The sequence below is a fragment of the Mobula hypostoma genome, chromosome 4 (assembly GCF_963921235.1).
Source record: "Mobula hypostoma chromosome 4, sMobHyp1.1, whole genome shotgun sequence".
NCBI lineage: Eukaryota > Metazoa > Chordata > Chondrichthyes > Myliobatiformes > Myliobatidae > Mobula > Mobula hypostoma.
The window spans coordinates 135583226-135610721 of record NC_086100.1 but is presented as its reverse complement, the minus strand read 5'-3'; the positions used below and the strand labels follow the sequence as shown (position 1 = coordinate 135610721).

General features: G+C 41.6%; 1 protein-coding gene across 1 annotated transcript in view; it reads right to left on the bottom strand.

Moving 5' to 3' along the window:
• Nucleotides 1-24205, bottom strand: part of LOC134344936 (uncharacterized) — a 92052-nt gene extending 67847 nt beyond the window's left edge. Inside the window, exons 1-2 of the mRNA XM_063045068.1 lie at nt 24042-24205; nt 23275-23681 (exon numbers count right to left, since the gene is read on the bottom strand). Coding sequence (XP_062901138.1) covers nt 23275-23681; nt 24042-24202 — 568 coding nt within the window. The 5' untranslated portion in view covers nt 24203-24205. The remainder of the gene's footprint in view (nt 1-23274; nt 23682-24041) is intronic.
• Between the last annotated feature and the right edge of the window lie 3291 nt (nt 24206-27496).

The window sequence follows — 27496 nt, the reverse complement described above, 5'->3', positions numbered from 1 at the left end:
TTGAGATGTTCATTAAATGGGAATTAATGTGTTCTAGGAGTCAAACACAGGTGTAAATGGATCGAGTAGAAGCTAGGCAAGAGAGTTTTGAATAACTTAATTACTAAATAAATTAGGGAATTTGGCCAGGAAAGCATCGGAATAGTTAAGGCCAGATGTAATAAATGCAAGGATGAACAGAGGTAGTGGCAAACTTGTGTGATACTGGTTATGGTGTAGACATGTGGTCAGCTGCACATCCTGGGGTCAAATATGATATTATGTTCTGATTCAGTTTAATTCAATTTTCTTGAAAAGGGATGGAACCAATGCCTAGGAACAGGAACTAAGAACTGAATATTGAATGGAACAAGAGTTAATGGTATGAGAGGGGAAGCCATTTCAAATAACTGGATAGAATATAGTCAACAAGTGCAGGACAACAATGGAGAAAAATGCATTGCCAACTGTCAATCTGTACAGGAAAGCAGACAGGATAAGGAAAGTGATATATTTGTCACAATCACTACGGTAATCTTCAGTTGATATTGTGGTTCAGAACATTTGGAACTGAGGTTCACTTTTTTTTCCCTGCACGTTGGGTGTTTGACAATCTTCTTTTCTTAATGGGTTCTATTGGGTTTATTTGTTTTGTTGTTGTCTGTAAGAAGACAAATCTCAAGGCTGGAGATCATATACATACTTTGATAATAAATGTACTTTGAACGTTGAACTTTGAATTTTCACGAGAAAACATGCATAGTACTGGTGCTGTGTGGCAGGCCTACATCAGTGAGTCAGGGCGCTGTTGGAGAGGGATTCACATCACCACCATGCAGTAAAAGACCACGCACAATACTGGAACGGTTCTGCTGTGTTTCCATGGTTGTTCATATTAACTGTGCGGAATTTTGAAAGACGCATGCATGTGCCCTTCGGAATGAAACCTGGCTATGTGTTGAAATAGTGGGTCCATTTAAAGAGGTGGCCCTTAACTGCAACAGCTACTGAATTTTGCTGTATGGCTTGAGGTGAACGAACTGCTTGAAAGTGTGCTGGAACAGACACGGGAGAAGGCGTAGAGGTGGTCAGCTTGAGGTGAATGAACTGCTTGAAAGTGTGCTGGAACGGACACGGGAGAAGACGTAGAGGTGGACAGCTTGATAGTAGTGGAAGGCAGCAGTTACCAAGCTCTTGCTGCACTGAGACTGACTGATCCGGATTTTGCCAAATATCATTGACGATTCCATATATATCATGCACAATATAAAATTGTCTTTGTATCTGCTGATTGATTTTACATCCAAAACATCCTATTAATTTTAACATTCAAGGACCCATCCAGCAAGTTGGCTGCACGTTAGGAAAGTGCTTATCAAGGCTGCTCTGCTAACACTTGCCTCTTGGAGCAATTGAAAAGATTAATCAGAGTATCTTTGTTCTTACATAGCAGGTGTACTCCTATGGTCCAACATAGTCTTCATGTAGAGTATGAAGCTTCTGTTGCACCAAATTCGGGATATCCCGTATAATAACTCCATCAGTGAAACAACTGTTTCACACAGTGGTTAGTTTTCTGTAAGCAGTGTGGACATGTAGAGACAGAATCAATGGGTTAGCATTCCTTTAAGCCAAGGCTTGTACGGTCAAGGTGCCCTTGAATGGTACCTATTATATTTAAATTATTTAGCGTGGAGAAGCAAAGATTCCGAGTGTTACCATCTTACACTGTGCTGCACAAATAAAAACCCAAAACTAAACATAAAGAACACTCACAAAATTGAAGCAAAGTACCATAATTGCTGGAAAACTGAAACAAAAAAATTATACATATGCAGATCAACCAGCACCTGAACAGAGTGAAAAATATTTAACATTTTAAGTCAGTCATTTTTCATCAGAACTGTAAATTGAAATTAAGGGTTTATAAAGCAATGGCTGAATCAGGGAGAAGTTGGCATAGGTGGCTGAAGGAATGGGGGGGAAGGGGGTGGGAGAAGGGTGGTGTTTAGTTGTTGGGGCATAAAGGGTAGGGTGAATTTCAGTGAGCGAGCTGAAGGCTCTACTGATTAATAGACAAATAGGACCACAATGCAAGACCAAATGGGGTGCTTATGAGGGAGATAAAGAAATAAAGGAAGGGTGCAGAAAAGTGTAAATAATAAACAGAACATTGAGGGAGAGTGTCATAGAGAACACGGTACAGAATTGAAAAAGCTTATGGTTTTAGAAACATAGAAGCATAGAAAATAGGTGCAGGAGTAGGCCATTCAGCCCTTCGAGCCTGCACCGCCATTTATTATGATCATGGCTGATCCTCCAACTCAGAACCCCGCCCCAGCCTTCCCTCCATACACTCTGATCCCTTTAGCCACAAGGGCCATATCTAACTCCCTCTTAAATATAGCCAATGAACTGGCCTCAACTGTTTCCTGTGGCAGAGAATTCCACAGATTCACCACTCTCTGTGTGAAGAAGTTTTTCCTAATCTCAGTCCTAAAAGGCTTCCCCTTTATCCTCAAACTGTGACCCCTTGTTCTGGACTTCCCCAACATCGGGAACAATCTTCCTGCATCTAGCCTGTCCAATCCCTTTAGGATCTCATACGTTTCAATCAGATCCCCCCTCAATCTTCTAAATTCCAACGAGTACAAGCCCAGTTCATCCAGTCTTTCTTCATATGAAAGTCCTGCCATCCCAGGAATCAATCTGGTGAACCTTCTTTGTACTCCCTCTATGGCAAGGATGTCTTTCCTCAGATTAGGGGACCAAAACTGCACACAATACTCCAGGTGTGGTCTCACCAAGGCCTTGTACAATTGCAGTAGTACCTTCCTGCTCCTGTACTCGAATCCTCTCGCTATAAATGCCAGCATACCGTTCGCCGTTTTCACCGCCTGCTGTACCTGCATGCCCACTTTCAATGACTGGTGTATAATGATACCCAGGTCTCGTTGCACCTCCCCTTTTCCTAATCGGCCACCATTCAGATAATAATCTGTTTTCCTATTTTTGCCACCAAAGTGGATAACTTCACATTTATCCACATTAAATTGCATCAGCCATGAATTTGCCCACTCACCCAACCTATCCAAGTCACCCTGCATCCTCTTAGCATCCTCCTCACAGCTAACACTGCCACCCAGCTTCGTGTCATCCGCAAACTAGGAGATGCTGCATTTAATTCCCTCATCCAAGTCATTAATATATATTGTAAACAACTGGGGTCCCAGCACTGAGCCTTGCGGTACCCCACTAGTCACCGCCTGCCATTCTGAAAAGGTCCCGTTTATTCCCACTCTTTGCTTCCTGTCTGCTAACCAATTCTCCACCCACACCAATACCTTACCCCCAATACCGTGTGCTTTAAGTTTGCACACTAATCTCCTGTGTGGGACCTTGTCAAAAGCCTTTTGAAAATCCAAATATACCACATCCACTGGTTCTCCCCTATCCACTCTACTAGTTACATCCTCAAAAAATTCTATGAGATTCGTCAGACATGATTTTCCTTTCACAAATCCATGCTGACTTTGTCCGATCATTTCACCGCTTTCCAAATGTGCTGTTATCACATCCTTGATAACTGACTCCAGCAGTTTCCCCACCACCGACGTTAGGCTAACCAGTCTATAATTCCCCGGTTTCTCTCTCCCTCCCTTTTTAAAAAGTGGAGTTACATTAGCCACCCTCCAACCCTCAGGACCTAGTCCAGAATCTAACGAGTTTTGAAAAATTATTACTAATGCATCCACTATTTCTTGGGCTACTTCCTTAAGCACTCTAGGATGCAGACCATCTGGCCCTGGGGATTTATCTGCCTTCAATCCCTTCAATTTACCTAACACCACTTCCCTACTAACATGTATTTCGCTCAGTTCCTCCATCCCACTGGACCCTCTGTCCCCTACTATTTCTGGAAGATTATTTATGTCCTCCTTAGTGAAGACAGAACCAAAGTAATTATTCAATTGGTCTGCCATGTCCTTGCTCCCCATAATCAATTCACCTGTTTCTGTCTGCAGGGGACCTACATTTGTCTTTACCAGTCTTTTCCTTTTTACATATCTATAAAAGCTTTTACAGTCTGTTTTTATGTTCCCTGCCAGTTTTCTCTCATAATCTTTTTTCCCCTTCCTAATTAAGCCCTTTGTCCTCCTCTGCTGAACTCTGAATTTCTCCCAGTCCTCAGGTGAGCCACTTTCTCGGGCTAATTTGTATGCTTCTTCTTTGGTTTGATTGTGGTAAGATTCTTTGTTGTGGATAATCTCAACTGTACACCTCCTCTGCTCCAAACTCCATTGCCAGCACCTAGCATCTGAGGATTCAGATTCAACAATTACTGTACAAGGCGAGTAAAAGGAAATAGGTGTCTTATACATCAAATTATTTAAAAAATGAAAAATCCATATCTTGAATTATAGAACATTGAATAGTATGGCACAGTACAGGTCCTTCGGCCCACAATGTTGTGCCGACCCTTAAACCCTGCCTCCCATATAAACCCCCCCACCTTAAATTCCTGCATATACCTGTCTCGTAGTCTCTTAAAACACAGACTAAATAGTTGTCATTCCATACCATATGATGCAATGTTCAATTCATAAAAACAGATGTAAAATTAAGTCATCACAACAAACCTCACTCTTATCTGGCAGATCCTACCATTTGTTATTGTCCACAGTAAGAAATGACACTAGTAAAACACTTAAAACATTTCTAACTTATCAGATTCCTTTTTCTTCAGCTCTTTTCCTTTCCCACCCACTTAGCTTCACCTATCATCCTCGAGCTATCCTCTTTCCCCTCCCCCCCACCTTTTCATTCTGGGATCTTCCCCCTTCCTTTCCAGTCCTGAAGAAGGGTCTCGACCCAGAACGCCGACAGCTTATTCATTTCCATAGATGCTGCCTGACCTGATGAGCTCTGGCATTTTGAGAGCATTACTTTGGATTTCCAGCATCTACAGTCTTACTCATGTTAAAAAATTCTTCTTTATTATTTTGTTCTTATTTTAGATCCTAACATGGGCTCAGTAGGATCACTTGGTCTATCAAGTCATTCCTTGTTTAAGTATGAGCCTTCGATACACTTTCAGATGATAATGCAAACTTTAGGGAGTGGTTGGAAGCGTCTGATTGTAGAAAATTATATGGAATATATGGACAAATCATTGCACTACCTTCACGAGTGAAAATACCTATAACTAATTCAAAGTTCAAAAGATAAAGGTTCGCAGATTTGAATTAATTACCATCAGCATAAATAGAAGCCCCAGGAGGAACAAATTTTACCTTTTATTTTGCAGGTGAATATTTTCCACCAAAATCATTAAAAATATTAAAGCACGAAGTGAAGAATTGCACTAATTCAGTAATAATTAAATAACAATTATTTAGCAAAACCAAGAATAGAAAAAAACGTGAATAGGCTATTGCTCGAGAGGATACAGTGAGAATGATGTTCTCTCCAACAGAATTAAACAGAGATTTATGCAATAGCTTTATTCCTCACTAAAGAAGATGCTGAGTCCTTCTGCAAATTTGTTGAAATGTTTGAAACATTATGAGTTCCTTCTTTTAAAATCAATCTCTCGACTGGGTACTTTAAGACTGCCTCATTTTTTTCTGTGCCAATTTGATCAATAATTACTAAGTTTCTGAAAGCAAATTGCCAATGTATGTAAAGTCTTAGCGAAAATTTACGGGCTGTTCCACTCAAAACATTCTCCTAGTCCCATATCATTCCTTCAAAGGTATCAAAGAACTTCATACTCATCATCTCATTCTGTAACTCCTTCTATTAAAGTATTTCCTAATAAGACTGATCAAGCTTCCTTATGTTAGTATATATTGGGTTAGATTCTGATAGAAATGGATCAGGATACTGGGCAAGAGTGAAAAAACAACCCGGGAATGAAGTAATTTGCTCCCTCAGTGGCTCAGATTTCTTAGCACTATTACTTCCTACCCTGAGCAAACAAATAGAGCAGGACGGTAATAAATCCTTTCAGGGATAGCATTTAAACTGGGTGACTTAAGCACAGTTTGGGAATGTTAGCAAGGAGGAATATCTCTAAAGTGGTATTAGTAGTTGATGTGAGAGATATTTTGGTATTAACTTGTTAAACTAGGTGAAGAGGAGGATTAAAGTTCTAGAAACAAATAGTATGTACAAAGTGTTTATTCTTGTGCATTGAAATTGCTGTATTAATAGTTTGTTATGCAACTATTAATTTTATGTTAGAACTGGATTATTACCCTGCGAGTAAAAGGGATGATAGCTGGAGTTTACTTGTCTACCCTTGTCGGGTCATTAAACGCGCTGCTGCACAGGTTTGTAAATCTAAAATTAAGAGAATTGACAATCGGTGCTATGACCACCTTGAAGTTTATGGGAAATCACACATGTGCATGTTCTTCTAGTAGTATGCACATTTCTGAAGTTTCAGACTTGATTCAGAGTTCTCAAGGTTCTATGATTGGGAATACTTCTGTTCATCTCACAGGAACAAAATTCCTGAGGTAGTGAGTAGCGGTTGGCATGATGCTTGCAGGGAAATCAGCAATTACTACACATGGAAGACATTGGATATATAGCTCCAATGCCATATTTAAGTTTCCTGATGACGCCATTGTCATTGGCTGAATCAAAGGTGGTGATACATCAGCATATGGGAGGGAGATTGAAAATCAGGCTGAGATGTGTCACAACAACAACCTCTCACTCAATGTCAGCAAGACCCAGGAGCTGGTTATTGACTTCAGGAGGAAGAAATTAGCAATCTATGAGCCAATACTCTTTGGGTGATCAGTGGTGGAGAGAGTCAGCAACTTTAAATTTCCCTGTGTTACCATTTCGTAGGACCTGTCCTGGGGCCAGCAGGTAAGTGCAATTATAAGGAAAGCATGGCCACACTTCTACTTCCTTAGCAGTTTGTGAAGATTCAGCATGACATCTAAAATACTGACAAACTCCTATAAATGTGTAGTGGAGAGTATAGTGACTGGCTGCATCACAGCCTGGTATGGAAACGTCAATGCCCTTGAATGGAAAATCCTACATAAGGTAGTGGATATGGCCCAGTCCATCACGGATAAAGCCCTCCCCATCATTGAGCACATCTACGTGGAAAGCAGCATTCATCATCAAGGACCCCCATCACACAGATCATTCTCTCTTCTCGTTGCTGCCATCAGGAAGAAGGTACAGTTCTTATCCCTCAATCATCAGGCTCTTGAACCAGAGGAGATAACTTCACTCAACTTCAATTGTCTATCACTGAACTGCTTCCATAACCTATGGACTCAATCTAAAGGACTCTTCATCTCATGTTCCTGATATTTATTGCTTATTTATTTATTATTATTCCTTTTTTGTTTTGTATTTGCATAGTTTGTTGTCTTTTGCACTCTGGCTGTCTGCCTGTTGGATGCGGTCTTTCATTGATTCTATTATGGTTATAGGATTTATTAAGTATGCCCACAAGAAAATGAATCTCAGAGTTGAATATGATGACATATACATACTTCGATAACACATTTATTTTAAATTTGGAGGAAGGAGAAGGTTTCCTATGTACTGTTTCAGGAAGTTTGTGTTTAATGGTATTTTTCTCGAAAACATCTGTTACATTCAAACATTTATACTTACTAATTATGAAACTAAGCCAAGACTTCTATTTCTATGGAAATTAAAGCATACTTATAATGGAAAACGTATTAGAATCAATAGACCAAATGTGTAGAGGTGAGCACAACTGGCAAATAACATTATTCCTCATGTTTACTGTTGTTGATCTATGCTGAATTTCCCTTTCATTATCTCTTAGCAGTAAAATTTCATGAGGGAACAGAAAGATCACCAAACATTGTCCAGAAGGAGTGAAATCACAGCTTTTGGCTGTGAAAGATCAGCAACCTGAAATGTTAACTCTACAGATGCTGCCTGCCATGCTGTGTATTTTCAGCATTTTCTCTTTTCATATCCCACCTGTATGCTTTTGCTCACAATAGCCATACCTGGCAATTTTCGTGGTCACTCTGAGTAAAGGCAGCATATAAATTGAAACTGTTGTTTCAGCTGGAGTCTGTGACTTTAAGGACTTAATGTACATTTAATTATATTAGTTGCACAAAGCAGCAGTATCACTTTCTTGTGCTCAATCTCTTTGAAGAGGGTTTTGAAGCTAAGTTCCAGTCAATTGGTTTCTTGTTTTTGACCTTCTGCAGTGCCCTTGTTCTTTTTCTTTGCTATTTCTACTGGATTTTCCAGGATGTGTTTGAAAAATGGGACAACAGTTATAAAAGCCATCTATTACTGTTCTATGACGGTTAACCACTTTTCCACTAGGTTGATGCTTGCTCAGCTAGATCTTGCTTCATAGAGCAAAAACTGATTGCTGGAGGAGCTCAGTGGAAACAGAAGAATGGTGGACTTTTTGGGACTCATGCAGAGGCTCAACCAGAAATGCCATCCATCCCTCTGCCTTCACAGATGCTGCCTGATCAGCTGCATTCTCCACCAGTTTGCTTTTTACTCCAAATTTCAGCAACTGATGTTTCTTGCATTTAATCCTCTTTAGAAGTTGGTCTAAAAATTTGCTTTGCATTCAAAAGCTACCAATTCAAAGGGCTTCTTTTGCCAGTTGTGGCACCACAAACAATGTAGGGTATTGATGAACATGTCCCAATTGGCATTAATCAACTGCATGGAATTTCAGGGGAACAGGTTTTTTAAAATCTTGCATTTTCCAAATAAATGTTGGCTGTGTGGGCACACCAGTGCTGTCTGAAGTTCTCTAGTCTCTGTCTGTAAAGGAACTACTGACATTTGTCCTTTCTAGTCTTTTCTTTTTGCACACCCAGAGATGCTCTTCCAGCCAGATATTTACTTATTTTTGGGATCTGGTTATTTATTGACCTCCCCTAACTGTCCCCAAAAAGGCAGAGGTCAGCCACTTCTTCAGATACTGCATTTTCTGGTGAAGTGCTCCCACAGTAATATTGGGAAGGGAACCTCAGCAACACTGAAGTGCTATTGATAAATTTCATGATGTGTGATTTGGAGAGGAAACTTCCAGACATTTTTAAAGCACTTTTCAAGCAAGTAAAAATAATAATGTTACATGGTATTCATTTATAACTGGATACTGTATATATTCCATTAGATTAATTATGGATAGTGTTAGGTTAATTATTCAACAAAGTGAAAGGATTATTACAATTGTATATAGAGTGATATACAAAATGGGTTATCATAGTAAATGGACGTTCCTGACTTATGAAGAAATCAGCTTATGCACAGTTCTCAGGGATGGAATCCTTATAGAATCTAGGGACTGCCTATAGTCGATCATGCTCCTTGAATGGCAGATAATAGAAAGGCCTTAGGTTGTCAGAAGATGAACAACTTACTGCAGGATACACAGTCTTTGAATTATTTTTGTAGCTATGATACTAATGTGGCCAGTCCAGTTGAGTTTCTACCACATGGTGAAGGTAGAAAATTGTAAAATTTTGACCAGGTAATGATGAAGAAACAGCAATCTGTTACCAAGTCAGGATGCCGTGTGACTTGGAAGGCAACTTAAAATGAGTGTTGTTTCCAAGCACTTGTTCTGATGGCTCCAGTCCATCATAACTTCTTTGTAAATAAGGAAGACATTTCTTTGAGTCAGTGGTCATGATAGCTGGCAAAAACTTCTTTTAAGGAGAAGTCCCTAGTATTTTGCATGCAGATTACTGCTGGGCAGCTGTCATTTCCTGCAGCAGCAGGGTCCACTGTAGGTACTTTCTGACATGTTCAGATACACGTGGAGGAGCGTGCAAACATAGCAAAGGTCAGATGGATTAGGCACCATTGCATATGGAACCGATGTCCCTCCCAAATCCCAAAGGAACAACCACACATTCTTCTTTACAAGCTGTGATGTCAAAGCCATGACATATTCTATTAAGCTTCACGGGCAGTGGACACATCTGCTTGTTATACTTGGAAGTATCTGATGTCCCAGCAGGTGATTTGAGGTCTGCATAGGAAGTTATGTTTCCGGTAACCATAGCCTTGTCAAAGTTGGATAAGCTTAAATTAGATGGACAGGACCCCATTCTGAATTTAATATGCTTGAGCTTTGCCTAAAAATAACCAGTGTCAGGCCTATCAGGAAATGTAGAGGAGGCTTGACTCAAAAGCAGTGCAGCGGAGATGATTTCGCCGTGAGTGTGCACTAACTTTAATAATCAACTGCAAAATAACAGGCCACTGGGGCCACAAAACAAGAGAGAGTAGTTAATAAAATTACAGGCAACAAGGTAACTGAAGGCTGACTAGTTGGCTCGAAAGCTGAACAAGGAGTATGGATGAGAACTGGGTTTAAATAAGCTGCAGATGATGAGTGAGAAATGAGTGGCCAGTGACTCCTGTTAGCTGGGTGGAGACAGGGAACTGTCTGCCTGTGCAGGCCTGGCACCCAGTTACAGGAAGCCAAGGAGTATTGCTACTGAGGCAGGCTGTTTAAAGAAATAGTCATTTGATTTTTTTTTCTGTCCCTTTCTGATTATTGCACAATATGCTACCTACTTTGAGGGTTTCCCCTCAATATGTTTTCTTTCCCCCCCAAGACCTCACAAGCTGAATATTTCCACATTTGAAATGGGATAATAACTTGATTTACATTTCAGAAAGCCTGATAGGCATCCCTTTGCTTTCATTTTATATTGAGATTTTAGGCCCCCTCAATAGAAGTGCTGCAATTGTTGTTGGATATCAAAGACTTCAAAAGAGGAATAGTTTTTTGATGCCTTTGATACCCAAAGAAACTTTTGATGGCCATAGTGATTCATATAGATGGAATAGGAATGTTACGTTAAAGCACATGTAATGTGTCTGGAACTGTAAAAATCGCATTAGTAAATGTGTAATCGATTTTCCTGATATCAGTAATAATTGAAGGGAAAGAGCACTGCACAGGAAGAAAAGTGTAAAGTACTACATAACCTATGTTGCTTTAGTTGGGTTTGAATTTATTTGAAGGTGTCTGAAGATTGGAAATGATATTCCTTGTTTACACGATAGTATCCCACAATAGGAATTTGACATTTCAAAAAGTGAATGTTCTCAAAAGATCCTCGCTTTACATCACCCTTGACTCTGAAAGCATCTATTCAGTAACATCAGCATACTTTTTTCTTGAATTCTGATACAAATTAGCTAGTTGTTAAATAACTTGATATCAGTCAAGTACAAATAATGAATGAGTGAGGTAGAAGGTTACAGGAAAGCAATTTATATCATCTGAAACATGAACATGTGGATCTCAAGTGTATCATTTGAGAAACTAGAGAAGAATAAATAGCATTGCAAATGTTATATGTCAATGCCTTGGACTATACTAGCATTTGATCAAATATTATCTGCTTTATTTGCTAAAATTTTATTTGCAGTTAGGCACAATAAGTGTTCGTTTTTATAAAAGAACTGAATTTGGGAAATACTTGTGGGCAGAAAGAGTAGTATTGCACAATAATTTTAGAAAATGATCAATCCTTCTGAACTACTTTCATTATTTAAATATTGCTTAGTTACTAATTCATTAAGATTATTTTGTTTCAGCGCATTCAAAGATCATTTTAAACAAAAGACACTAAGACCAGGATAAGCAATAGGATTAACTGTGCATCAGACGTGCAGATCTATCATTTCAAACTAAACTATCAAGAAATTACTCTAGGTAAAGTATCTATTTGCCTGATTATGGGATGTACTCTCTCACAAAAAACAAATACATTTAACTTATTCAAGTCCAGTTGTGAAGACATATCTTAACAAAAACCAAGTCGAGGGATTGCAAAGTATGTGGTGGCAATGGTAGAGTTGGTGGACAGTGGTGCACAGAAATCTACCAAGTTCCTGTAGTATGGCCAGCCAGGAACATGCCAGTTATCAGGGCTTGTAGCTGCATGATCTCCAGAAGCCTTTGGGAGAAAACATCAAACCATTTGACAAATCTGCATATCCTATATTCTGTTGAAGAGTCAGTCTGACTGGTCAATCATCAGTGGACTCTCAGATCTGTTCTGCCTGTCTCTTTCAAGCACTGAATTATTTAGGCTGCCATGGAAGTCTGATAGGTCTCTAATCTTGTTTTGCCAGGAACATCACATTAGAATTAACCCGATCTCAAATGGATACTTTTTTACTTACTCTCCTAAAAGAGCCAATTTAGTCGCTGCTCAAATAACCAATAACCCAATTTCAGACAAAAGTTATCAACCGGAAATATTAATCCATCTCTTTCACTTATATAATTCTAGAAAATAAAGACAAGCATTCAGTCTTAGGAATCAAGAACTAGAGAGCATAAGCTTGAGGTGAGAGAGGAAAGATTTAATAGGAACTTGAGGGGCAAGTTCCTATGAAATCTTTTTTTCATATATACAGAGGGTGGTACATATATAGAATGATCTGCCAGAAGAAATGGTTGAGGCAGCTACAATAATAACTTTTAAAAGACAGTTGGACATGTACATAGATAGCAAATTGTTAGAAGAATATGGGCCAAACACTGGCAAATGGTACTAGCTTGGGAAGACATCTTGGTTGACTTGGACCATTTGGGCTGAAAGGCCTGCTTCCATATTGAATCATTATTATTCTATGAGCTGGCTATTCAGCCCTCAATACAACTAAAGCTTAATGTCTATGTACAATATGACCTGTTTGTACTCTGATAATAAGTTTTACTTTGAACTTTGAGTACCACTTTCTAGCTCTTACCCTATGCCTCTTAGTCTTTTGCCTACCACCTTGCTAAATACACTCAACATATTCACATCTACAGCCATCCATGGTAGTGAAGTTCAAAGGCTCCTCACCACCTGAATGTAGTAATTTCTCCTCGTCTCATTCCTAAAGGACTTGCTCTGTATTCTGAGACCAGCAACTCTCATTCTGAAAATCCCAGCCAGGAGAAATATTATCTCTCATCCAGTTTGTGTAGGGCTGTCAGAATTTTATACATTTCAGTTTGATCCCCTCCCATTCTTTTGAACTCTAGTGAATGCAAACCTAATTGATGTAACTTCACTTCATATATCAGTCAATACCAGTCAATAGCCTGGCAAATCTTTGTTGCATTATCTCTATCACAAATCTATCCTTTCTTAGATAAACAAGCTAAAACCACACACAGTGCTGCAAGTGTGATCACACTAAGGCCCTGCAAAGTTGTAGCAAGACATCCTTGCTCCTGTACTCAAACATTCTTGCATGAATGTCAGCATACCGTTTCTCCTCGTATCTTCATGCCTGAATTCAGTAAGAGGTGTACAAGAATACCAAGCTCCTTTTTAACATCAATGGTGTCCAATCTAGCACTATTTAATTAATACACCACCTTTCTGTATTTCCAGCCCATCAGGCCAACTTCACATTTATCCTCATTGAACTGCATCTGCTGTGTTATTGTCCACTCACTCATCCTGGTACCTTGAAACCTTTATCAATAGACAAAGTAAATTTATTACTCAAGTACATATACGCCACCAAATACAACCCTGATATTCATTTTCTTGCAGGTATACTCAATAAACCTACAATAGAATAATAACCATAACAGAATCAATGAAAAACCACACCAACTTGGGCATTCAAACAGCGTGTAAAAGATAACAAACTGTGCAGTACACTCTCTTCACAGTTCGCAATCCCACCAGTTTATTGTCATTGGTGAACTTTGAAATATTACATTCTATTCCCACGTCCAAATCATTGATACACTATACATCTTATGAATTGCTGAGAACTCAGGCATTGAACACTGCTGCGTCCTACTAGTTACTGTTAGAGAGTGTTCTGGAATTAGATTGTATAGCAAAACATTACTTCAGCAACCAATCTTTAGATATGAACATGGACTACAGATTCAATTTAAAATGCAGCTTTGGATGATAGGTCCCGAGAGCTGAAGTGTGAACTGCAGTTAATTGAAAAACCAGACGAAGTGATATGTAATTCAAAGGAAGCATTGTAGATACATTGTAAGTATAGAATCTTTGATCTTTAGCATAGAAAATATCATGCAATATTGGGTGGGTGGGGCTGTTTGTGTGTGTGTGTGTGTGTGTGTGTGTGTGTGTGCATGCGTACGTGTGTGTGCTTATGTAAGAGACTAAACTTTGTGTGTTAATTTGGCGTAACGGGACCACCAGTTATTGAAGGTTCAGGACACCAGTGGGATAGACAATAGACAATAGGTGCAGGAGTAGGCCATTTGGCCCTTCGAGCCAGCACCGCCATTCACTAAGATCATGGCTGATCATTCACAATCAGTATCCAGTTCCTGCCCTATCCCCATAACCTTTGATTCGGCTATCTTTAAGAGCTCTATCCATCTCTTTTTTGAAAGCATCCAGAGACTTGGCCTCCACAGCCTTCTGGGGCAGAGTATTCCATATATCCACCACTCTCTGGGTGAAAAAGTTTTCCCTCAACTCCGTTCTAAATGGCCTACCCCTTATTCTTAAACTGTGGCCTCTGGTTCTGGACTCACCCATCAGCGGGAACATGCTTCCTGCCTCCAGCGTGTCCAATCCCTTAATAATCTTATATGTTTCAATAAGATCCCCTCTCAGCCTTCTAAATTCCAGAGTATACAAGCCCAGCTGCTCCAATCTTTCGACATATGACAGTCCCGCCATCCCGGGAATTAACCTTGTGAACCTACGCTGCACTCCCTCAATAGCAAGAATGTCCTTCCTCAAATTTGGAGACCAAAACTGAACACAGTACTCCAGGTGTGGTGCTCCAGGATGTATATACTCGTTCCAGGAACTGTATTTTAGCATACGCATTTGTGAGTGCGTGCGTGTTTTAACAATACATCTGTAACCTTGGAGTAACAGTTAGGTGTAAAGAAATACAACTGGCATTATGAGTTCAGAAGTGGCAGATTGAAGAATACATACTCTGTGATTGTAAGTATGAACTGTTTAACTTTTGCCCGTTATTTACATTTTGCATAGTGTGGGAATTAGTGTGGAGATATTTCAAGGAGAGGTTTTACCCAGATACAGGATGGCACCTATTGAGGTCAGGCAGCATCAGGTCGAGAACTCTAATGACCCGAGCCACCCCTTGATCTTGATTATGATAATTCATTAGCCCTTCACCCCCGGATAGAAGCAGAGCATTTTGTCAGAGATATCCTCACTTAAAATCGCATGTGGGAATTCAGAATCTGGCGCAGGCTTCAGGAAATGGTTGAAATTCAACCAGATGCACCCCAAAGCTATACTCGTGCAGGTAAAAATGAAATCTCCAAGGAATATGTGGTACAGTATGGCCCAGGGAGTGCAGGATGGAATGTGGGCAACTACAGGGAATGCCAGCTTTGAAGAGAGTCATTGCTTCTTTAAGGAGGAAGTGAGGCAGCAATTGGGTGGAGGTGAGAGTAACTGGGGAACAATAATATCCGATGAGCCAGCCATGGTTTATGCAGAACGTAAATATTGAGTGTATGAGGAGTATTCAGGGATGGATAATCTAAGGAGGGATGCTGAAAATGCTGAAGGAAGGCCTGAGCTCAGCCCACCAGGAAGTTTTAGATAGTGGTGGGATCAGCCTACTTCGCGATAGTATCATGGGCCGGTGGCGGTGAGATAGACTAGAGGAGGGGGAAGAGAAGTTGTAAAGTGGCTGTAGTGAATGTAGCTGCCATGACATCACAGAGAACTTGCTTTGTGTGCCCACAGCAGGGGCACATAGCAAGGAACTGCTAGAATAGAGGTGGAAGGGCAAAGGAGGTGATTGTTACAGCAACACACATTAAAGTTGCTGGTGAATGCAGCAGGTCAGGCAGCATCTCTAGGAAGAGGTACAGTCGACGTTTCGGGCCGAGACCCTTCGTCAGGACTAACTGAAGAAAGCTAGAAAGAGATTTGAAAGTGGGAGGGGGAGGGGGAGATACAAAATGATAGTAGAAGACAGGAGGGGGAGGGATGGAGCCAAGAGCTGGACAGGTGATTGGCAAAAGGGATATGAGAGGATCATTGGACAGGAGGCCCAGGGAGAAGGAAAAGGGGGACAGGGGGAGGAAAAACCCAGAGGATGGGCAAGGGGTATAGTCAGAGGGACAGAGGGAGAAAAAGGAGAGAGAGAGAGAAAGAATGTGTGTGTATAAATAACGGATGGGGTACGAGGGGGAAGTGGGGCATTAGCGGAAGTTAGAGAAGTCAATGTTCATCAGGTTGGAGGCTATCCAGACGGAATATAAGGTGTTGTTCCTCCAACCTGAGTGTGGCTTCATCTTTACAGTAGAGGAGGCCGTGGATAGACATGTCAGAATGGGAATGGGATGTGGAATTAAAATGTGTGGCCACTGGGAGATCCTGCTTTCTCTGGCGGACAGAGCGTAGGTGCTCAGCGAAACGATCTCCCAGTCTGCGTCAGGTCTCGCCAATATATAGAAGGCCACATCGGGAGCACCGGACGCAGTGTATCACCCCAGCCGACTCACAGGTGAAGTGTCGCCTCACCTGGAAGGACTGTTTGGGGCCCTGAATGGTGGTAAGGGAGGAAGTGTAAGGGCATGTGTAGCACTTGTTCCGCTTACAAGGATAAGTGCCAGGAGGGAGATCAGTGGGGAGGGATGGGGGGGACGAATGGACAAGGGAGTCGCGTAGGGAGTGATCCCTACAGAAAGCAGAGAGAGGTGGGGAGGGAAAGATGTGCTTAGTGGTGGGATCCCGTTGGAGGTGGCGGAAGTTACGGAGAATAATGTGTTGGACCCGGAGGCTGGTGGGGTGGTAGGTGAGGACCAGGGGAACCCTATTCCTAGTGGGGTGGCGGGAGGATGGAGTGAGAGCAGATGTGCTGCACAGCGGAGAACGAGAAGCAACAGAGATTACAAGTGTACAGAAAGAAACTACAACTGGCAAGATTACATGGAGATGTGAGGGACCACTGTAACACATTGAGGGACCAAGCAAAACAACAGCAGCACATTGCTGATCAGAGAGAGCTGGAGGGAAAGGAGATCATCCTCCCACAGCTGAGTGACCAAGACACGGTGTGGGTGCTGCCTGAAAAGGCAGGGTTTGCTCCCGGATGGATGGGACCACAGATGGTACTTCTGACAAATGACACTTGTGTCTGGGTGCAGACTCAGAGAGGTAGACAGTGGGGATGATAGCATAGATATAGATACACATAGAGTAATTGGGACGGTTTCAAAACGGGGCATTTCTGCCATTCTATTTAAGTAGATCCTCCTTAAGATTGCAAACACAAGAAAATCTGCAGATGCTGGAAATTCAAGCAACACACATCAAAGTTGTTGGTCCTGACGAAGGGTCTCGGCCCGAAACGTCGACTGTACCTCTTCCTAGAGATGCTGCCTGGACTGCTGTGTTCATCAGCAACTTTGATGTGTGTTCCTCCTTAAGGTTGACCTCTCCAGGAACAAATTTATTTTTGTCCAGGAGGGCCAAGAGGAGGACCGTTGGAGAGTACTCTGGAGTTTGCTAGATAACCTAAGCATTAACTTCAGCAACCAACCTTTAGACCTGAACATGGACTGTAGATTCAATTTAAAATGCAGCTCTGGACAACAGGTCCTGAGAGCTGAGCTGTGAACTACAGTTAATTGAAAAACCAAACAATGTTGATTAACATTTATTTTGGGTGTCTGGAGTGTAGGTGCGAAGAGAGAGGTATGAAAGTTATATGAAATTCAAAGCAAGCTTTGTAGATACATTATAAGTATAGAATTGTCGCTTGATCTTTAGCATATAAAATGTTATGCAATATTGGGTCAAAGAGGCCTCTTCCTCTGAAAGGGTCTCAATATGATGCCTGCGATGTCTTATTTTACTGAATAAAAGACTACTTCATGTTCACCTGCTGTGTCTCTCCGGTGACTTTGTTTACTTTACAACAGTTACTACCAGATATCTGAGAAAGAGTCATTTATTCCTATGTTCCATTTCCTGCCCATCAATCAATTTCACAAATATTGTTTGATCTTCTGAGTGTTTCCAACATTTTCCATTGTTATTTCTATGCAAACACTGGAAATCCATCTTACTCTTTATTTGACATGGCCATCTCTGCCCGAAGGTTTCACAAGTGTCATTGTCAGTAGACCTTTCACCATTGAGTGTGAGAGTGCATTGCCACAGTCTTTCTAATGACTGTATGGACAGATACCATACTTTACTGATTGATTGTTCTATTAACTGGATGTGAAAACTTCTGCAAAGACTCTTTGTCTGAGATAACCCATGCATTTTGGACACTGAACCACTGATTTGTGCTCACAAAATGGTACCTTTGAAACTCAGACACTTGCACCAGTGTAAGATCTATGCAGGCAAATTTAATATGTTCTGCACCTTGATCTTCTTTGCAAAATAAAACAGTTTTTTAAATATATAAAAACACAATTGCAAAGAACAGTCACTGAAGTAACTTCTTTTCCCTACGTCTGGCTTCAGGACTATAGTCCAGATTTATAACAAAGAAATGTATGTGTGAAGAGTTTTGCACTATGATAATATGCATGGTGTAGGCAAAACAAAAGATTTGTTAGTAAGGTGTATACCAACCTAACAAGAAAGTTTCTGACATATTCAAGATAGTTTACCCAATCTCAGGAAAACTGAAACAATTGCCTTAATAAATAGCATTTGATCTTCCTTGTCTTCTATTTGATCTTCCATTTCTATAAGAAATAGAAACTGGAATCATCCATTTAACCTCTTGAGCTTGTTCTGTCCATCAGCAAGATCATGACTGATTTTTTAAAAACAGGACTTTCCTGCCCTATCCACATATCTCTGGAGTCATTTAATATTCAGAAATCTTTGCTTTGAATGCTATCAATAACTGAGCCTCCATAGACCTCCAGTGCAGTGTATGCAGAAAAAAATCCTTGCGTTTTGGTCTACCTGTAATTTTGAAACAATTTCTACACTCCTTGAACAGAGGAAACACCTTTCCCACAATTATCCTTTTCAGCCCTCAAAGAGTTTCCTACATTTCAATTAGGACAGCTCCCATGCTTCTCAGCTTTAGAGAATATAATAGATTTAACAAGTTCAATTGCTCCTCATTCAACAGACTGACATTCCTAAGAATCATTCTGTTGAATCATTGCTGTGCTACATTGATATTAAGTATATCCATTTATTAGGCAAGGAGACCAAAACTGTATAGAATTCCACAGGTGAGTTCTTGCCAAACCTTATGTAATTGTACTATGTCTACTATACGATACTTATATGTCTACTACATTAATTGTACTTATGTCTACTATAACCCTACGGACTCTCATGGCTACCTGGACTATTCCTCTTCCCACCCTGTCTCTTGCAAAACTGCCACCCCCTTCTCGGAATTCCTCTGTCTCTGCCGCATCTGCTCTCAGGATGAGGCTTTACATTCCAAGACGAAGGAGATGCCTTTCTTTTTTAAAGAAAGGGGCTTCCCTTCCTCCACCATCTACTCTGCTCTCAAACGCATCTCTCCCATTTCACGCACATCTGCTCTCACCCCATCCTCTCGCCACTCCACTAGGGATAGGGTTCCCCTTGTCCTCACCTACCACCCTACCAGCCTCCGGGTCCAACATATAATTCTCTGTAACTTCCGCCACCTCCAACAGGATCCCACCACCAAGCACAACTTTCCCTCCCCCCATTTCTGGTATGGTATCTGTCCCTCTGTCCCTCTCACTATAACTCCTTGCCTGCTCTCAATCTTCCTCTGGTATTCCCCTTCCCCTTTCTTTCTCCCTAGACCTCTCGTCCCATGATCCTCTCCCTTCTCCAGCCTTGTATCCCTTTTGCCAATCAACTTTCCAGCTCTCAGCTTTGTTCCTCCCCCTCCTGTCTTCTCCTATCACTTCAGATCTCCCCCTTCCCCTCCCACTTTCAAATCTCTTACTATCTCTTCTTTCAGGTAGTCCTGATGAAGGGTCCTGGCCCGAAACATCGACCGTACTTTTTCCTATAGATGCTGCTTGGCCTGCTGCATTCCACCAGCATTTTGTGTCTGTTGTTATGTAATTGTAATAAGGCCTCTTTACTCTTGCAGTCAATTCCTCAAGCAATGAAGCCTAATGTTCCATTTGCCTACCCAACAGCCTGCTGTGCTTGCATGTTCATTGCTAGTAACCTTGTGAACAAGGACAGCCAAGTCCCTTTTAACATTAATTGGTGAAAGATTATGAAATGTTGAAAAATACTCAGCGTTTCCAGTATTTTAATAAAGTGAGCAATTTCACATTTTTCTACACAGTACTTGAGCAGCTATGCCTGCCTTTTTATTGGCTACATAGAATAGTCCACCTTCCAAGCCTTCCCTGATAATGCTCCTCAACTCTTCCCGTGCTACATTGAAGACTGCATTGGTGTTGCTCCGTGCATCCATGCTAGGCTCATCAATTTCATCAACTTTGCCTCTAACCCTGTCCTTAAATTCACTTGGTCCATTTCTGACAACTGTCTCTTCTTCCTCAATCTCACTGTCTCCATCTCTGGAGACAAGTTGTTTACTGACATCTTTTATACACCTACTGATTCCCAAGGCTATCTTGACTATACTTCTTGACACTCTATGTCTTGTAAGAATGCTATTCCCTTTTCTCAGTTCCTTCATCTCTGCTGCATCTGTTCCCAGGATTAGGCTTTCCTATCCAGGACATCAGGGATGCCATCCTTCTTTAAAAAACAAGGTCTCCCTTCCTCCAACATGGATGCTGCTGTCACCCGCATCTCCTCCATCTCCCGGACAAACGTACTCACCCCAAATTCCCGCCACCTTAACAGGGATAGAGATCCTCTTGTCTTCACCTACCATCCCATGAGCCTTAACATCCAACACATCATTTTCCACAACTTCCACTACCTTCAACAGGATCCTACCATCAAACACATCTTTACCTCCCCCAACTCTCCATTTTCTGTAGTGATCACACCTTCCATAATTCCTTTGACCATTCATCCCTCCCCACTAATATACTCCTGCAAGTGACAGAAATGCTACACATACCCATTCACCTTCTTCCTTACCTCCATTCAGGGCTCCAAGCAGTCCTTCCTGGTGGATCTGTTGCAGTTCATATTGTATCTAGTGCTCCTGATGTGGCCTCCTCTACACTGGAGAGACCTGACATAAATTGGGGGACTGCTTTATTGATCATCTCCATTCCATTCACCAAAAACAAAATGTCCCCACGGCCGACCATTTTAATTCCTATCCTCTATACCATTTTGACGTGTTTGTCCATGAGCTCTTCTTTTCCCATGATGAGACCACTCTCAGGGTGGAAGAACGTCACCTCATATTCCGCCTAGGTAGCTTCCAACCTGATGGCATGAACATCAATTTCTCCTTCTGGTAATTTTTTCCTTCCCTTTCCCTCTTCTTCTATTCCCTATTCTGGTCTCTTACCTCTTCTTCTCACCCGCTTATCACCTCCCCGTGGTGCCTCTCTTTCTCCCTTTCTCCATTATCCACTCTCCTCTCTTGATTCCCTTTTCTCCAGCCCTTTATCTTTCCCACCCATCACCTTCTAGCTAATCCCTTTTCCCCTTCCCCACCTTTTTATTTTGATATCATCCCCCTTTATTTCCACTCCTGAAGAAAGGTGTTGGCCTGAAATGTTAGCTGTTTATTCATTTCCATAGACCTGCTGAGTTCCTCCAGCACTTTCCGGGTGTTGTGCTTGATCAGCCATGTTTTTGCCCACTCCCCATGAAGCTTTGTGTAATCAGCAACGTTGGAAATATTACATTTGGTTCCTCAGCCAATATAAATTGCAAGTCTTTGTTCCCCGAAAGGGATCACTGCAGTACCTCACCAGTCACAGCTGTCAACCTGACAAGGAACTGTTAATTCCCACTTTGTACCCCATTAATAAATAAGCTATGCCAGTAGATTATTGGTGTGTGGCCAAGTGGTTAAGGCATTCATCTCGTGATTTGAAGGTTGCTAGTTCGATCCTTGGCTGAGGCAGCGTGTGTGTTCTTGAGCAGGGCACTTAACCACACATTGCTCTGCAACGGCACCAGTGCTGAGCTGTATGGTTCCTAATGCCCTTCCCTTGGACAACATCAGTGGCATGGAGAGGGGAGACTTGCAGCATGGGCAACTACTGGTCTTCCATACAACCTTGTCCAGGCCTGCACCCTGGAAACCTTCCAAGGCGCAAATCCATGGTCTCATGAGACTAACTGATCCCTATATATATATGCTAGTAGATTACCCCAGCTCCATGTGCTCTAACATTATTGACCAACCCCTTGCATGGGCCTTATCAAAAACCTTTTGAAAAGCCAAGTTCATCACATCCAATAATTCTAACTTGTCTAATTTACTAGATACATTCTCAACAAATTCCAAAATTAGTCAAAAATCATACCCCTTTTATAATCCATGTTCACTCCACTCAATGATATTATTATTATTTCTGTCCAGGTGAGCTGCATCATATAACTGTGTGATATGATGACATTGATCGCAGGGGTCTGTGTCTCGACCTGGCAGTTATAATGTCCATGTGTAATCTAAAGTAAGAACAAATTTATAAGCATATTGTAACTCTCGGCCTCCCAAAAGGCCATAAAAATGAACTTATTATGTTTGTTTTTAAATAATTTCTGTTTTTATTTCTTTTTTTCTCCAACATGCTTCCTGCTCTCACTGTTTACTAGCAGCAAACAAAACCACTTGCCTTTCTGTATCTGACATCAGCCATGCCCTGGGAAGCTCAACTCTGAATGTATCAAAAAATTACAGTCCCAAACCAGCTTTTCTAGACCTTGCAACGGAGAACAAAATACTCCATGCCGTCATGTTTTTTTAAGTGTTCCTAGGTTATATGAGGGGTATGGTTTAGGGGCAGACATGCGTTAGTAATCCTTTGTAAGAACACCAGGCGGGAAGAACATCAGCTCAAACGATACATACAGATCTCATCAAATCTATTTCCTACTTTAACATTAAGTACTATACACACACACACACACATACATATATATAAACTGCTTTTCCGTGGGGTAGAAAATGTAGCTCAATATCTCTGATTGCATTGAAAAGCTATCCGATCAACGCTACATCCCTCATAACAGTTGTTTTAAAAATATTATTAGTAGTCACTTTAGCTGTAAATCATCAAAACTTCACTGGATTTTCCCCCCGGAGTCCAACACGAGCTTTACAAAAGGAAAAAGCCGTGATATATATGTAACTATTTAGCTATGTGTATATTGCAGATTCAAGCTGTTACCTCACCTTGAGAGGCTGCCCAGTGTAATGCGTTGTCACCTTGGCTGTCACAGGTTTGGAGACTGGCTCCCTTCCCCATTAGGTAACAACAGAGGGCAACGTGTCCGTACTGCGAAGCTAATATCAGGGGAGTGCATCCTTTCTGGTCCCTCTCATCCAACGAAACGCCGGCTTGCAGCAATATGTCTATGACAGTGATGTGTCCTTTCACAGCAGCCCAATGAATAGGTCGCTGCGCCGGTTCCGAGCGGCTGGGGAGATTCAAAGGAAGCCTCAAGTCTACTAAGTAACTCAGGAGAGATCTGGACCCTGTCAGGGCTGCCCAGTGCACAAGCGTGTGCCCCTTCTCATCGTACTCACTCAGAACTTGCACGTCTTCTAGTTCTACTAATTTCTGCAGTTCTCTCGGATTTCTACGAAAAAAAACATTTCCTTCAACATTTTAAAAAATAATCTCTGCAATAATAACTATTCATCAATAATTGCAGGAAAAGTAATTTTAATTCTGGGCATTTAAGTCATTTTCACTGAACACAGCGTATTGGCCTGTCTTATTTTATACGGAAACTTTCTGAATGCCCGACTTTTCTCCAAGATCAACGGTACCTCGTTAGCATTACGTTGATGAAGGACACATCCTGGTGGCCATGCAGAGGGCGAACGAAAGTGAATCACGAGAAAGGAAAAGAGCCGAATTGGTAAATGAAGAGGGCCAAACGAGGGAAAAGGAAATAAGTTTTAAACAAGGAAATGCAACGAGCTGTGGGACTCACCCCTTTAGCAGCGCAGGGACAGTGTTCTGCCAGGAGTATCCGGCTCCCAGTTCTTGAGCGCCGGCAGCGACCCGTGCGTCGCTGCCGCTCTGGGCTTTCCGGCACTGTTGCAGCTCAGCTTTGAGACTGTACTGAAAGGCAGGACGGGGAGCCATCACCATGTCTGGAACTGAACTTGTCCTAGGTGTGCTCCTACTGAATACCCAGGACGGCTCCGCCTCTTTTTGCTCTCACGGCACCGCTCCATGTATTCAGTGTCCCGGAGTGTCATCGCTCTGAGATCACACGTCGCCAGTTCAGTTGCACCATGAAACTTCAGAATAAGTGGATGCTAGCGGCCCGAAACCACTGTATAAAGTATACCAAGAGAGCTGATTTAAGTCTTTGAAAGCAATGTGCTATGTGACACCGTGTTTAGATTAATATTGACAGGTACTGGAGTAGATAATTGTTCCTTCATTTTCGGCAGCAGAAGCCTGGAGAGGGCAACCGGAGCCGCCCTCTCTCGGTGATGGGAGGTTCCACAATCGGCAATGCGATGGACTCAACTCTTCAGCCCCAAGTATGTAAGTAGGTTGCATGCATCAACAAAAGAAATTGGGACATTGAAACCGACGGTGCATTTTTATGCATATGAATTATCCAGTCTACGTCTATCTCTCTCAGTATTGCCCTTTTTATATCAGGGAGTTTTGTGTTCACTAAAATAAGGCTTGCAGGGGTTCCCAACCTTTCTTTTTATGACATGGACCAGTAGCAGGGAACCCCTGGAAGGAAACAAGATGACTTTGAAGATTGGATATTATCATTATAAAAGAATTATACAGCAAAGAAAATGAACCTTTTTGTCCAGCTCATCCATGCCCACCAAGATGCCTTTCTAGGCTAATTCTATTGACCTGCATTAGGCCCATAAGATAGAGGGGACGTGGAGCAAATTTGTCCAATTGTGAGAGAGTCTAGGAGCAGAGGGGACAGTTTCAGAGTCCAATGATGTCCCATTAGAACAGATTAAAGATCTGTCTGTCACGAGCCTTGTGGCCCATCAGGCCTGTGCTTATGTCAGTTTCCTTGGCGAGAAGCGACTGAGAGTATGAGACTCCCCCCCCCGGATAGGACGCCAGTCTATCATGAGGTTAACCTGCAGCATTTTTGCCGGTACCCATTCTCAGCTGGGTAGACTGAAGCATTGTGTGGTTAAGTGCCTTGCTCAAGGACACACACGCTGCCTCGGGCGAGGTTCGAACCCACGACCTTCAGATCACTAGTCCAACGCCCTAACCACTTGGCCACGCGCCACAATTAGAACAGAGATGAGGAGGAATTTCTTCAGCCAGAAGGTGGTGAATCTGGGGAATTCATTCTGTGGATGACTGTGGAGGCCAAATTTTTGGAAATATTTAATATTGAAGAAGAGTTAAGGAAATGAAGAAGAAGATGATTAGGACACATGCTGCGTAAGCTTCGTACCAACATCACCAGGCAAGTGCTAAAGTAGAATCCCCAGGGAAAGCAGAAGAGAGGCCTGCCAAAGAACACCTGGCAACGCCATACTGAAGCTGATACCAAGACGATGGGTTACACCGAGGGGCAACTTAAAAGATTGGTCCAGGACAGAGGACTCTGATGACTTGCTGTCATTGGCCTAAGCCCTGGTAGGAGTGATGGGCTTAACTAACAAACTAATTTGATAGGTTCTTGATCTGTAAGGGTATCAAAAGTTAGAGGGATAAGGCAGGAGAATGGGGTTGAAGGGGATAATAAATCAACCATAACGGAATGGCAGAACAGACTCGATGGACTGAATGGCCTAATTCTGCTCCTGTGTCATAAAGTCTTATGAATTTTCTATCCAACTACCTGTCCAAATGCCTTTGAAACATTGTAATTGTATCCACTCCACTACCTCCTCTGGTAGCTGGTTCCAGACATTCACCGCCTTCTGTGTGGAGATTCAAAGGGGACTTGACGGGCAAGTTGTCACACAGAGGGCGGCAGGTATATGGAAAGAGCCGCTAGAGGAAATCATAGAGACAGGGACAATTACAACATTTAAAGGACATATAAGCAGGTAAATCACTCTGGTGATAATTTCTGAATGAAATTGCGTCAATCGTGAAATTGGTCTAGGCACCTTTAGGTATTATTCACATTCAGATGTCTGACATTTTCCTGATATCTGGCACACACTCAAATGTGCAGTCTATGTTTTTGCTCATATTAACATGAAATGGAACTTAAGACTTGAAGAAGTGCACTTGAAGAGCTTTTAGAAGGGCCCATGACTGTGCAGAAAGCCCATTCATTATTTTAGGTCATATGGAGGAGGTGGAGGACATTGAGTTGACTTTTCATTGCCTTGGAGACCTATGGAAGATGCAAGAGAGAGGTCACTTTGGCAGGGAAGTGATGAGGCATGAAAATGGGCTACATACATTGTATATAGTGAGGATAGAATAATAGTTTGTGTGTGTGTGTGTGTGTGTGTGAGATGTACAGTATTTGTATTAGTGTGCTTTTATAAGGTAGCTGTGTTTTTAGTGGGATCCTCTTGGAAGCTGTATAAGTTTCTCTTTAGCATTTTTTTTTTCTGGGTGTAAACTACCCTAACATGATTTTCCACTGGATTTTGACCAATTTTGTGTAATTTTGGAGGGGATCTTGTTCAGCACTTGCACCCAAGCGATGATATTTTAGCGCATTTATTCCAGAGATGAGGGGAGTGTCTTATGAAAAGTGACTAAGTAATCTTGGTCTAGACTCACTTTAATTGAATCCCTTTGGGTATACAACATTCTGAAATGGATGGACAGAGTGAACGCTTGAGAGACTGTTTTCTCACATGGAGAATCTGGTGCTGAGGAGCGGTCAATAAGTGTCTGGCAGTTAGGACAGGGAAAAGGAGATTATTTTTAATGAGGAGAGTTGAGCATCTTTGGAATTCTTTAATGGATTTTCAGCCATTGAACCTAGTCAACATTGGAATACAGAAGCAAGAGTCATAACCTCAAGGCAAGGAGAGTCTTCAGGATATTGATGAAAATAAATCTCTTCATCCACTGAGTACTAAATCCTTGGAATTCTCCACTGATCAAGGCTATGAAGGCTCAGTTGCCAAGTGTAAATTCAATTCAGCAATTTATATATTTTTGATTTTAAAAGAATCAGGTAACACATGGCTAGTGTAGGAAAGTAGGCGGAAGCAAAAGATTGCTATGAGTGGTGAACCAGGCACGAGGACCAAGTGACCTACTGTAAGTGATCAATGAATATTGTGATTAGGCAGGACAGTGGATTTGTGGCACAGGGATATCCATGACCTAACTGAATGACAGAGCAGACCTGAGGAACCCAATGACCTATTGTTTTTAAAAGATTGAGTGTTGACTTTAAAATTGTCAAGGAATGAACAGAACAAACAGAAATACATAGTTTCTAGTCAAAGCAGTACTGAG